This window comes from Nilaparvata lugens, chromosome 1 (genome assembly GCF_014356525.2).
Source record: "Nilaparvata lugens isolate BPH chromosome 1, ASM1435652v1, whole genome shotgun sequence".
NCBI classification, from domain to species: Eukaryota; Metazoa; Arthropoda; class Insecta; order Hemiptera; family Delphacidae; genus Nilaparvata; species Nilaparvata lugens.
The window spans coordinates 89874256-89888373 of NC_052504.1; the positions used below are offsets into that span (position 1 = coordinate 89874256).

At 33.8% G+C, this 14118-nt stretch overlaps 1 protein-coding gene across 7 annotated transcripts in view; it reads left to right on the plus strand.

The window, feature by feature from the left end:
- The window catches only part of LOC111056271 (protein boule-like), a 37222-nt gene extending 25180 nt beyond the window's left edge, over positions 1–12042 (plus strand). For 4 of the 7 annotated variants that reach the window (XM_022343612.2, XM_039419565.1, XM_022343613.2 and 1 more), the window contains 3 exons: positions 763–1053; positions 2726–3337; positions 8984–12042. In XM_022343612.2, coding sequence (XP_022199304.2) covers positions 763–1053; positions 2726–3337; positions 8984–9136 — 1056 coding nt within the window. In that variant the 3' untranslated portion in view covers positions 9137–12042. The remainder of the gene's footprint in view (positions 1–762; positions 1054–2725; positions 3338–8983) is intronic. The other 3 variants (XM_022343616.2, XM_039419566.1, XM_022343614.2) reach the window with 2 other exon arrangements.
- The last annotated feature ends 2076 nt before the right edge of the window (positions 12043–14118 follow it).

Consider the following 14118-nt stretch of genomic DNA (forward strand, 5'->3'; position numbering starts at 1 on the left):
CGGAATCCCAACAGTATCAGACTCAGTGACCAGTACTGTGAAAATACAACTAACATTATTTCTATAATCCGTACAAATTTACTTCAGACTTGGAGGAATATGCAGCGCAGAGAAATGGAGGGAGATCAGCTAATTACAGTGATTAATAAAGTCATAGGTAGAAGCGCAGTTGCCCATTTGTCAGTCGTCTGACTGCTTTCAGGCAGGAAACTTCGCATGTGTAGCATGAACAGTCACGAGAATGGTCGCTTCAGAACAGCAACATCGCGCCTCTGTATCCCTACCGCTGTATGCTTTCTCTGCTGCGCATGTTCATCCCAAGTAAGAAGTAATTCTGCACAGAGTATAGTGGGACTATTGCCACTCAGCCCGGCAGAGCGAGTATGAATATTTCTATTGGAACTTATGAGAATAATATTCTCTCTGTATCACTGAATATGTGGCTATGTTCTAATAGGGATAAGGACTATCTTTTCTCGTTACTGAATTATTTATAGTAAACAAAATTTCATTTTTGCCAAAATTGGATATATTCATCTGAAGATACAGTTATACACAATTCATTGAAATATTAAAATTTGAATCAATTTATTCCTATAAAGCATATTTAGAAAATAATAGTGTGACAATATAATGAATGACTTCTAATTTTTACTCTGAATATAATCTGAGATGAATTCATCCATATCATTAAATAATATTGGGTACCTGTTCAATGCCGGTCATTTTCGCAGCAATAATATTTGACGACTTGTTTTGCAGATGCAGAATCCCATCATGTATTCGCAACAAATTGCTTCTTTAAACAACGGCACGGAATCCCAATCGCCGATATCCATGTCTCCACATGGCACCCCTCAATATTTTGTGCCGCCCCCGGCAGCCGGCGAGTACTACATGCCTCCAGTCCCCGCCGGCCAATATCCTCCCTATGGCCCCCCTCCTGTCATGGTGGCCACAATTCCCGAGCAGCCAGCGCTGCAATACTGCACTGATGCCCCCACCCCCGCCCCCGCCGCCGTCGATCAACCGTCCACCTATGCTCCCGCTGAGGTAAGCCACACTAGAAATCTTTCAAATATCCCAAGTCCATCCTGTTGTGGTAAACCTGCTCTAGTAGATGGGCTTACTATAGTTGAGAAGGTCTATTTCCGAAAAATTAGATCTGTAGTAAATTTGATATTGTATTTTAAATATTATTGTATGAACATTTTATGAATTTGATTGCTTGTTTGTGTTTTAATGGGAATAAAATCGATTTATTATTATATAAGCAAACTAATAGATGCTGAGAAATTTCCTTTAATCTGTCTTTGCAGACAAACTGTAACATTACAATGCTACACACATCGAAATGTAGCATTGGTTTGATATATAAATTTGTTTCAAGTGAAGATTGTTTTGAAGTGATTTGTTTCAACTTAAATATCTAAATAAATTGATAATCTAAGTTTAGAAGTGATAGGTCTGATAGTCGATTGCCTAAATAAATTGATAAATCGAAGCTTAAAATTTGTTTTCGTCTTGTTTTTATTATCAATTGTTTACAAGTTTGTGTTTCTTGAATGGTTCCAAATTTTCTTAAATAACTCAATATTATTCGTTACAAGTGGCAATTGAGTGGAATATTTCTAATTAATTTATTAACTCAAGCCATCCAAATTCAAAATTTATAGTTTTAATGTTTATTTTGGACTAAAATTTTATAAAAATTGTACACGTGAAATTCTAACCTTATCTTGGACTTTGTCACTTATAAATTTGGAAGAAAAATAGCACAAGGACTACCTTATTATTTCATCTTTCAATGTTATTACATTAGTGTCATTTGCATTGTAAATAAATACATAAAATACATAAATACATATCAGGCCTGGAAGTGTAGCTTTACAGTAGTAAATTAAGCAGTTTCATATAGATTGAGAATTTCATAAAGAGCTTAGATTTGATTGTTGAATGTAGAATCTAATAATGCTGAGATATTATTTTATATTTTGATAATCTATATATTGATTTGTACATTATCCCGCTCCATGCTTTCTGTTCTGATAACTGTAGATCAGTTTAGTCGTGTACGTCTAATTTTATCTGGCTTAAACTATTATAGTATTTTATTCCCTTTGTATTGAATTTTTTTCTCAATTAACATCCAGTGCTGTAAATGTTGAATTTTGTTTTGAGCTTTTTTGTGCGTCAAGATATTCAACTTGCCATGAAGTCCTAAATTTTTATTTTGCACTAGGCTTAATTTTCCCTTTGTATTGATTTTTTTTCTCAATTAACATCCAGTGCTGTAAATGTTGAATTTTGTTTCGAGCTTTTTTGTGCGTCAAGATATTCAACTTGCCATGAAGTCCTAAATTTTTATTTTGCACTAGGTTTAATTCTGTATTTGTAGGTACAGTATTAGCTTTCAATGGAATTTAGTAATTGTACAGAATCCATTTATACAGCTTTCCTCAATATATAATTGAATTGTACTTTTGTTCTTATGCACTTGGTAGTTTGTAGATCAATGATGGACTAATTTCAATTGTTTTATTCGTTCGTTCGTTTCCGTATCTAGGTCAGACTGAAAATGAGTTTTTACTAATGAACAAGAATTTGTTTATTCAAAACTTACAGTGCTCATCTTTACAGAAAGCATAGGCGTGGATCCCTGTCCTTGATTGCCTCTCAGTATGTACGCAGTCTCTTCAAGTGTTTTATTTTGTCATTTTGTCAGGTGTCACCTGAGCAAATTGTGGAGGAAGACGCTGCTCCTCAGGAGCACCAAGAGCAGCAGGCCACCGACGCGCCCGCCGAAACACCTGTGGTTTCGTTAAGAAACCTTGAAAAGGTTGAAGATGGTGGGCCTACGAACCACCGTAGCGGCTATCGTAACACTAATCGAAGGGGGGGCTATAGAGGTGGCGGTCCACGCCATCAACTTGCAAATACGGTACCAAAGTACCCTTTTGCAAACAATAATAGTCCTATGACATGTAATAAAAATAATATTAACGAAACTCCGAGGGGTGGGTTTAGGGGAGGTCGAGGTGCATACCACCGGTTTAGTCAGAACGGTGGGAGGCGGGCCAACACCCGCTCCCAGACTCCGTCGCCCAGTAATACATACCCTAATCAAGTGAGTTCGCCCAATCCGCAGGTACAACAGCAGCAGCACCAGCACCAGCAGCCACAACAGCAATATAGAAGCATGCAGCAGCTGCATGTGCAGCCCTATATGCAGGTGCAGCCGATGCAGGTACAGGCGCAGAGCGGGGCAAATGCCCCTCAGCCGCGTCGCTACCAAAATGGTGGCCGACGTAGCCACACTAACAACAGCAACAACGCGGTGAGTAGAATTGACCAAAGCTGTACCGCTCATATCAATCACAGTATTATTAGTTTCTTTGTAGTAAGAGGGCCATTTTTTCTATCTCCGATGGGCTATAAATAAAATACGAATGCATATAAAACAATTTTTCATCGAATGTTACTCACACTTATGATTAATTTTCAACATAATTGCCGTGTAGGTTGAGGCATTTTTCATACTAGTGAACCAGCCTACCAAAAACATCTTAAGATGTTGCCGCCAAATGAGTTTGAGTAGGCTGTGACGTTGTTTTGGAGCTCCAAAAGCTCTTGAATTCAAGTCATGTATTAAGTCTATGGAAATGTTTCTAATAGCCAAGTCAGGTGTGTGTGGTAGGTAATCAAAACTATCCCATTTTATGTGGGATAACTCAGACATGATGTTTAATAATATGATCACACAACGTTTAGAAAGGTACTAGAAGCTAAAGTCCAAAACAGTTTGAATTCCAAGTCATACATCAGACCCAATGTAGCTAGGTTATGTGTCGTATTGCACTCGAATTTGTATGAAAAATAATATTGCAAATATTCGCTGGCCAGGATAGCCGAGTCGACTAAGGCGTTGCTGCACCCTTCACTCTGCTAGTGCTTGCTACCTGGTCGCAGGTTCGAATCCCATCAAATAGGCATGGACGTTTGATCATTTCGTAAATCACCCTCGCTTTTTCCATTACCCACGCACTAGCAAAAAAGCTCATGTGGACATCATCCTCAATAAATAAATGAAATAAAATAAAAAATGAATATATTTACAATCCAAAACACTATTTTGTAATAATAATCGTTATATTTTCTTGAAATGTGTAATGGTGGGATATGCTACTATAAGTTTGGTGGGTGTAATTGACAATCAAGTGGAGGACAGTATTACTAAACAATTTATTAAAAACTATATCGTCACGTTGAACAATATTATGATTTTTATTATAAACTATCAAGATTACTAGTTTTAAAATGTTAATGAGATTGGTATGAATTTATAAACAATAATAAGTGCTACTCGCTTGGCTAATCTGTGGTCGCTCAGGTTTAGAAAAACATATTATGAAATTAATTTTTGGCACTGAAAACTGAAAAACTGTAGAATAAAACTATTATCTAGAACTTTTCCTTATTTTCCTTTGGCCTGCACCTCAGGGTCCGGCCATAAAGAAATCACTCTCGACGTTAATTTAAAAATATTTATAAAATAGAAGTATAGTACCCTTAAAAAATTAATAAAATATTAAAAAACAAGAATACAAATTGTAATGTAACTAGTTTCGGTGATCACACCATCAAGTCAGGTTGTAAAAAACATTTATTAATTTTTTAAGGGTACTATAATTCTATTTTATAAGTACAAGAAAGTAGCCCTGAATTCATACAATTTAAAAATATTTATAAAAAACTTTTATAAGATGATTGATCAAAACACTAACTTTCCCTACAAGGACCCAAATCCCGAAAATACAACTATGTGGGATTAAACTGCCCGGACTGGGAAAGCCTATAATTGAATTCTCAAGACAATATCCCTTCAGGTGAGCAATGCTTCGATACAAGCACCTGTAGCTCACAGAAACGATTGTAAGAGTATGGGCCTCGAATAGTAGATTCAATAGTTATTTGTATATCTAGAGTGAAAAGTACGACTTTTTCTCCCTGTGGGAAAAAGTTTGAAGCCCGAGGCGAAGCCGAGGGCAGCAATTTTCCTGAGGGAGAAAAAGTATTTTTCGCTCGTGATGTACACAACATTTTTCCTCCATCTACATTTTTTTATAGAAACTGCAAATAAAATCATTCTAATAACTTACGTATTGGTGACAATGATTCCTAACAACATAACCTAAAATCTAAAACCTAAAAACCGGTCGTCTGATTGGCACTGCCGATTGCGCTATCTATCGGCAAAAGTTGTAACAATTATATCAGCTGAGCAGCTACCAAAAATGGCTGACTCCAGATCACGCGGTTCAGATTTGAATTGCAGATCAAAAAAAAAAGTTGGCTGGTATTTTGAATAGAATAAAATATTTTAAAAATTGTATAAATTTTTATCGTCTACTAATATTAAGAATATAATAATTATCATACAAACATATATTTCATGAGTTAATCAAATTTCTGGTTGTGGTATTGAATTCAGTTGACTCAATGACAGACACCTCTATTATGCTTTCTCATCTGAGCTTAGACCTTCTAACCTTACAATGTAAGTTTCAAAATAGAGATGCTCCCCATATTATTTAAATGGAGTCACTTTTACTCCCTAGGGAGTTTTTCTGTTTTTTTTCTACCGAGAGCGAAAAAGTGACACTTTAGTATTAGGTTTCAGGGAGTAAATTAAGTACTTTAGACAGTAGGTGGAGGAAATAGTTATTTGTATATCTAGAGTGAAAAGTACGACTTTTTCTCCCTGAGGGAAAAGTTTGAAGCCCGAGGCGAAGCCGAGGGCAACAATTTTCCTGAGGGAGGAAAAGTATTTTTCACTCGTGATGTACACAACATTTTTCCTCCATCTACATTTTCTTATAGAAACTGCAAATAAAATCATTTTAATAACTTACGTATTGGTGACAATGTTTCCTAACAACATAACCTAAAATCTAAAACCTAAACAGCGGCCGTCTGATTGGCACTGCCGATTGCGCTATCTAGCAAAAGTTGTCACAATTATATCAGCTGGGTGTCTACCAAAAATGGCTGACTCCAGATCGCGCCGTTCAGATTTGAATTGCAGATCAAAAATATTTGTTGGCTGGTATTTTGAATAGAATAAGATATTTTAAAAATTGTATAAATTTTTATCGTCTACTAATATTAAGAAGTAATATCATACAAACGTATATTTCATGAGTTGATCAAATTTCTGGTTGTGGTATTGAATTCAGTTGACAGACACCTCTTTATGCTTTCTCATCTGAGCTTAGACCTTCTAACCTATTATAATGTAAGTTTTTAAAATAGAGATGCTTCCCATGTTATTTAAATGGAGTCACTTTTACTCCCTAGGGAGTTTTTCTGTTTTTTACTACCGAGAGCGAAAAAGTGACACTTTAGTATTATGTTTCAGGGAGTAAAGTAAGTACTTCAGCCAGTAGGTGGAGGAAAAATCTATTTATGTGATACAATCCAGACAGACCTTGACTCGCAGACCAAAAGCCAACTCACTCTTGTTTGTCTAGCATGGAGCTAAGATCATAATATTGCGCTTTTGCGCTATTACGCAAAAGTTGTATGAGTGCGCCACACCAGATTTTTTAATATATTATTTGGGTACATAAGAGAAGTCCAGAACCAATTTATTCATGCAAAATTTCCTTGTGCTAGATATAGGGTGGCCCAAAAATCTCGTATTTTCGGCTCAGTTTTCAGCTATTTCTGCTAAATCTCGTAATCGGATAGAAAAATTTGCTCTCGCCTTTTTCCTAGAATGTGAAATTCTGAATAAAATGAGATCCTTCGGAACTCTCTATCTCCAATGAGTACTGAGTTATGATTTTTCAAAAATGAGTGAAATTTGAAGAGAAAATCCATTTTTGATAAATTTTAGATTTTGATCAACAATATCTTCCGATTGTTACCATTTAGATGTATAACTCAAAATCCCTCTGGGCGTATTTTTGTGCTCTACAATCTGAGATCAGGTAGAGCGCTCTATCTCATATAGATTTCCAGGTACACCTAACAACAATGCTCCTTGTATTGTGAAAAACACCTGATTTTCAGCTTCAACCATCATCACCAACTACATAGTCTACACATTGATATTTCGCACAATGACATAAGTTCATAAGATTATGTTCTATGAGGATCACCCGTTAGATGCACTTCATTTCAGTATTTCCTAGTGGAGAGGCGCGCTTAAGGACACCTCAAGGATCAAAATTTCAAGCACTTATAACTTCTGACACAATGCTCAGATTTCATCGTACTACATTTCATTATTCTCGGTCGTCAAGGCGGTCCAAAATCATGCATCATAAGTCAAATTCGGTCAAAAAGTGGACTATTTATTGTTGAGTTTACTAAAGCCCATATTCCAATACACAAAAAATGGCCAATTTCTATATTCAAATATATCCGAATTTGACTTATGATGCATGATTTTGGACCGCCTTGACGAGCCGAGAAGAATGAAATGTAGTCAATCGTTATAATGTTATGCCAATCGGCATAATGTTATTCCCTAAATTATCCTCGTTAATGAGGCTTATAGATCAATCAGCAAGGAAAGTTGTGTGAGTGTACCACACCAGATTTTTTGAAATTGATAAAATAATGGATTGAAATACAATAGTAATGTATTAATATTATTTGCATCTTTAATAGGTACTACAAAGTGACCCAGAATAATGGGAACTTTTTAAAACGTCATAAAACAAAAGTGAGAAGGGCTAAAATGATTTTATCCAAACTAATGTAAAGTTCAAGACTTGCCATTTAATAACATCATCTTTTGACAATTACTTCATTAAGATGGCTTCCTCCTGGCTTCAAATCTGTGTGGACGATTCCTCATTGATGGCTGCAACATCTCATCTGGGATATTGTGGATTTAATTTTAATTCTCTGTTCTAATTTTTAATCAATTTAAAATTATTGATGAAATTGTGAGCGAAATACACACTGCACGGCATTCAATGGCAACTGTGCGAGTGAGTATTGTTTGGTAATCGTGTAATCTCTCGATTAGGTTGCGTTTCCTGGCCCCATGGATCTGTCCACCTGCGATTTTCTGTTTGTGGAGCTATCTCAAATCAAACGTTTTCACAACTTGACCAATAACTTTGGTTGAATTATAAAAGACAATTCAGAATGAAATTAACAATATCCCAGTTGAAATGTTGCAGCAATCGTTCAGGAATCTCAACAGAGATTTAAAGAGTGTATTCATGCAGGAAGAAGCATCTTTATGAAGTAATTGTCAAAAGGTGATAGATGTTATTAATAATCCTAAAATGGCAAGTCTTAAACTTTACATTTGTTTGGATAAAATCATTTTTGTCTTTCCCACTTTTGTTTTATGGCATTTTTAGTTCCCGTTATTCTGGGTCATCCAGTATAATTCTATTTTTATTCTATCTACTTCTTTCTTACCTATTCCATCTACTCTCTATTGTATTGTATTATGAAGTTAATATTCATGGTATACTTTCATGATAAGTTTCATTCCACATGGATGCAAATAACAACTTTTCTTTCCTCCAGTATTGCTAATGTGATCTAGTATAATGTTCATAGCTCAATATATACTATATTATTTTCTTTGATATTTGTAATTGATTAATACCAATGCAGAACTGTTAAATAATTATTTATCTCTTAAGTTTGATTTAATTTTATTGTATTTTTTTTAATGTTACCATCGGCAACAGCCTTGTAACAATTATCAATAAATATATCTATCTATCTATTTGGTACTATAATAGTACATTAATATAGTATTTTAATCTATTATTTTTCATCAATTTCAAAAAAGGTACTATAGTTCCATTTGTATAAATCATTATATTATTGGAAAAGCATTGAGTAATGATTAGGCTACCTTATGAATGAGATATTGTAACTGTTATTTCTGAAGAATAGGAGTTTTGTAGAAGCAGTGATCTAATAATGGTTGTTACGTCTGTTACAGCATCATACGCATGCGCGCAAAAGGGAAAGTGTGTTGTTGGACAATGGAGCTGCCGGGGACGGGTGCAACCAGCACGCCCCCCCTTCCACCCTGCCGCCCACCAAAGATGAGCAGGAACTTTGCTTGTCTCTGAAGAATTTAAATGTGCAATAATGTTTCACAAATTACTCAAAGTACCGTTACCAAAGTACTTAAAAACTAGTTGTTGTAAGAAAACAATAAATAATCTTACGGTTTCTACATAAATTTCTTGGTGGCTGTTGTTGAAGTGGCGAAAATAAGTGTATTGATCCATTGTTGAATGCAATGTCCTGAAAGAGTCGCAACCACTCGTAAATTGGATGAAATTACAAGAAACTAGTATTTTTTAAATCTAGTTCAGAGGAATTTGTTGCTCTTTATTAATAATTCATGTTTATGTCGATTAAGGTACATTTATTTTGGAAATTTGGTCAAGTATATCTTCCCTACAATTCAATGAGTTTTTCCAAACTCATTTTATATATATATTTCTTTTTTGTGGCTCTGATTATGGTAATTTTATTTACTGTAACTTTTGATTAGGACTCACATACAAAAAATGTGGTCAACAGAGATGAAGTGAGGATAAGAAGAAAAAATGTGCTTTAAAAAGTGTTTAATTCAAACTTGCAAAGCAATATTAATTTTGAACACTTTGACTACCGACTATCCTTAATAACATTTGCTGCAGATAGGCTAATTTTCATTTCAAGTTACATAACTTGAGGTTGTGCAAAGGCGAAAAAACTTTCCACTGGTGATATTTTTCAAAGTTTTCGATTTTTATACTATCAAGCTATCAAAATGAAAAAGTTTTCTCAGGAAAACATTTTTTTTCCGAGTGCCTAAAGTTGATTTTTTGGGACAGACCATTTCAAATTTGATTAGAGATAAATCCATCAAATTTTGAGGATGAATTCTTCATGGTATTGTTACAATGAAGAATTTATCCTTAGAGTTTCATGAATTTATCTCTTAACGAATTTGAAATGATCAGTCCCACAAATTAAAACTTTATATGCTCATATTGCATCAAAAAGTAATGATCGGAAAAATGTTTTCCTGTGAGAATTTTTTCATATCTTGATAGTATACGAATCTAAAACCTTAGAAATATCACCAGTAGAAAGTTTTTTCTAGCCGAAGGCTGTGCACCTTAATTGGATACATCTTTCTAGCTTTTGGGTCATTAAAAATGTTATATACGCCGAAACTGGTTTCTTGTTGAATCCATTAACAAGTGGTTATGACAAGCAAGACTTGATTCAACAAGGATATCTTTATCACTATTGAAAGTGGTAAATTTATCATCACTACAAAATGTGTTCGTGCTGAAGTTAGTTGTTTAAAAGTTGCTGAAGTTGTTATAAGTCTGATTACATTTTTTGAATAGTATACAGTAGCTTCCAAATCACACTCGTTACAATAGCACATGGGCTGCTTTTTGTTAATAAGTAAGAATAAATTTATCACTCATAAATCTTAGCTGGGCAAGACTTGGTTTCCTAGCAACCAAGTACTGTACTTGATCGTTTCTAGACAACAATGTCTAGGTTTCATCCTGAAAATTGAAAGAATTTAGTCCTTAATATCAATATTGTCAACGCCAAATTCAGTAAATTGAATTCGTTGGCTTGTTTCAAAAAATTAGTTCTCATCAATAAATCATTCATTAACATATTGATCATTTTTAAACGACTGAATCTTGAAAGCTAGGCTAGATGTGGCCTAAATATATAAGTGAATTGTTATTTTTTAACAGGAATTGCTCAAGTATACAGTTGTTAATTCATTTCCTTGTTAGTCTAGTTTCTGTAAGTAGTATCTGGTAAATTAGACGAAATTTAGATTATCCAAGTTAGAAATTTGTTTAAATATATATCTACTGTTAGAGTTTGTATATACGATATACATTCGTCAATGTATTTGTGTAAATTGTTTTTCATGTTGAACTCACATGTAACTGAAGTAGACATCTTATTTTCCCACTCTTATTACAACAATGCATTTTTTTACATTTGTACTCCATGTTTCAATATTTTGTTGATTTGAAAACATTTCATTTTTCGATCTGGGAAATGTATAGTCATTCTCTAGTTGATCTCTCATTCATTAATAATCTATTATTTATAAAAAAAAACCAAAGGTAACTTAGCCAGTATTATGTAGTTTAATTAAGTAGTAATTTCAGTTTTTCATTTCGTAAAAATTATAGTTCCTAAATTTATTGTATTTTCCCCCACATGATTATTCTTTCTGGATCTTTATTTAATTTTTATTCACTCTTCAGTTTGAATAATGAGATGTTGAACTCAGGTACAAATACCTAGTCATGTATAAAATATTTGTAGCTGTGAGAATGTTAGATTGCGGAAATAGTTTGTTAATATGTATTGTTGAAATTGATAAAAATGTGAATAATTATTAGTTGTAAAGTAATTGTGGGAGGATTTATAATCTCATCATAAATACCACTTCAGTATTCACTGAAATTTGTTCGTTAATTCGATTTTTGTTAAGATGATGCTTGTAATGATCCGAATTCATTTCTTTTCTCCAAATCACATTCATTTCTGTTACCATACCGGTGGTAATAAAGCGATGCCATACTGAACGTGAAAAAACTTGATGGCGTTAGTTGTCACTGAGTTTATTTTAGATTTTTGACCCAGAAACATATTTCTCAAAATGAAACCTTCATAATATTATATGATGTCCAACTTGATTTTTTTTAAATTTATATTACAGTTTGAAAGTCCATAATAAGAACCTTTAGAAGTTAAATTTTTTGAGATTAGCAGTAAACAGTCAAATTTAAACTAAACAAATTTGATTATAATTTTTATTTTGAAATCTTCTTTCATGGGTTAGCCATTACTGCCTGCTCCGAACCTCTGTGCCTCTAAAAACCATTTCTTCCTAGAATGTCCTTGATCACTTCTTCTCTTATATTGAAATATTATCAGTAAAAGCTTGATCAAATCCTAAATAATTATGTTTGATTTAATTTGTTTTGGCAATAAAAAATGTATTTTTTACTTGATTTGATTTATTTGTTCCTTTTTAATCTTACATTTTGGTTTGTAGTTATTGCTATAGTTTTTACTTCGATAAATTCAAATTTCACTGCTTTTTCAACGTGAATGTTGTAACATGCTTGGTTAGCGTACTTGGAGTAGTGAAGTTCAAGCGTAATGTAGGCTTGCGTCAATGCTTTGGAAAGGATTTCGACACATTCTTAATAGGTCCATCATTTTAATTTGGAAGTAGCCTATCTATAGTAGTCTGATTATGTCTGACATCCAAAATACTAGTAGTTCTGTGAACAGTAGACCTCACGCAGTATTCTCATCCACAAGTACCTGATTGAAACTATAGACCTTATGGAAATACAGCAATAGACTGGCTTCCAGCCACTTGTCAGCTGATTTATGATGAATAATTCTATAGTCTGATTTTCACTCAAATATTGGCTAATAAAGGAGGCTCCTTCTTCCTTTTATATTATCCTTGAAATGCAAAATTTCCAAAAACCTTATATATACGTCAACGCGCAATTAAAAAAGGAACATACCTGTCAAATTTCTTGAAAATCTATTACCGCGTTTCGCCGTAAATGCGCAACATAGAAACATTCAAACATTAAGAGAAATGCCAAACCGTCGACTTGATTCTTAGACCTCACTTCGCTCGGTCAATATACCTATATTTCATGTTCAATTGATAGTACCTTTCTAGTATTTTTGAAGATACCATATATGTAACGGTCAATTTCAAGCGTAAAATTGATTTAATTTGACCTTTGAAAATGTAATAAATTTGGTCAAAACATGTCATGTCATGGAAAAGCAAAAAGGATACTAGCTCATTCAAGAGGAAAACCATCGAATAAGCCTATTAAAATCAGAAAAAATCCGATCATAACATTTTCGTAGAAAGCACCTAAACGTAGAGGTCAGACCGGTGTGTGTGAGGGGTATGGTATATAACAATTTTGAAAATATACCTTCCAATTTAGTGCGATTTTACGCAATTTCAACTTGAAAACTATCATTCCATTCAAACTTTTTATGTTTTTAGTAGGCTACTTATTACTTCAATAATTTTCCATTGAAAATTGTGTTGGCCTGTGTTTTTTGACTAAATAACAAATGGAATGAAATTTAATAGAATTTATTATTCATTAAATTGTTTCAAGAAAAATAATAATGCAGTCACAGAATAGGTACAGAATGGAAACTTGTAATCAAACGCCTATCTAACCAATGCTTTTTACGTGACGCAAATACTAGACACATCACGTGACCTTAGGAAGTTCCAATCCTGGTCTTCTGATTGGCTCGTAGCAGTGAACGAGATCAATTATTGATCCGGATCATTAGTATGTATACTGTGATGTAGAAGCCCTAAATAAGCCTATTCATGATAGCATGCTATAATATGGCAGTAAAACAACCATATTCACCATTGGATCATAATATACGATCATTATTTCTAAATCTATTCTATAAACTTCTCTCGTATCATCACAAAGCAATGAATAAAATGTCATATAATTAGTGATTTTGGCAATATTTTAATCGCAGTTAAAGCTGCGTTTACAGCAAAGTTATTAACAAAATGTTTATTTTTCCGTCCTTAAAGATTCTATTAGATTTCGATTAGGTTTCCCACACACAAGTCCAAAACTCATGTGGGACTATTTCCTTTGTTGTTGTGTCGGTGCAAGTTATATTTCGTACAGGCTAATAGGCTAGTTTGTTTTGGGCCATCGGTTGGTGGCTGTGTCGTGGTTGTTTGTTATTGAATAATATACAGTATAGTGGGCATGTTTGCGATGCAGTCGTCGACCGATGGCTCGGAATTTTGAATAACAGAATTGCAAGTTTTGTTAATTTTTTTCAAGACTTGAAAACTTTTTATGGCTTAGCAATAATATCCAGGTCAATAATGCAATACATCTTTGTGAATTGATATTTATTCCTTTATACTAAAAGCATATATGTATGTATTCTTGTGCACTGTATATGGCAATAAAGAATTATTGAATTGAAAAAAAAGATTTAACATAACTTCTCATCATACAAATGATGTGCATATGTGTTTGTCAAGCT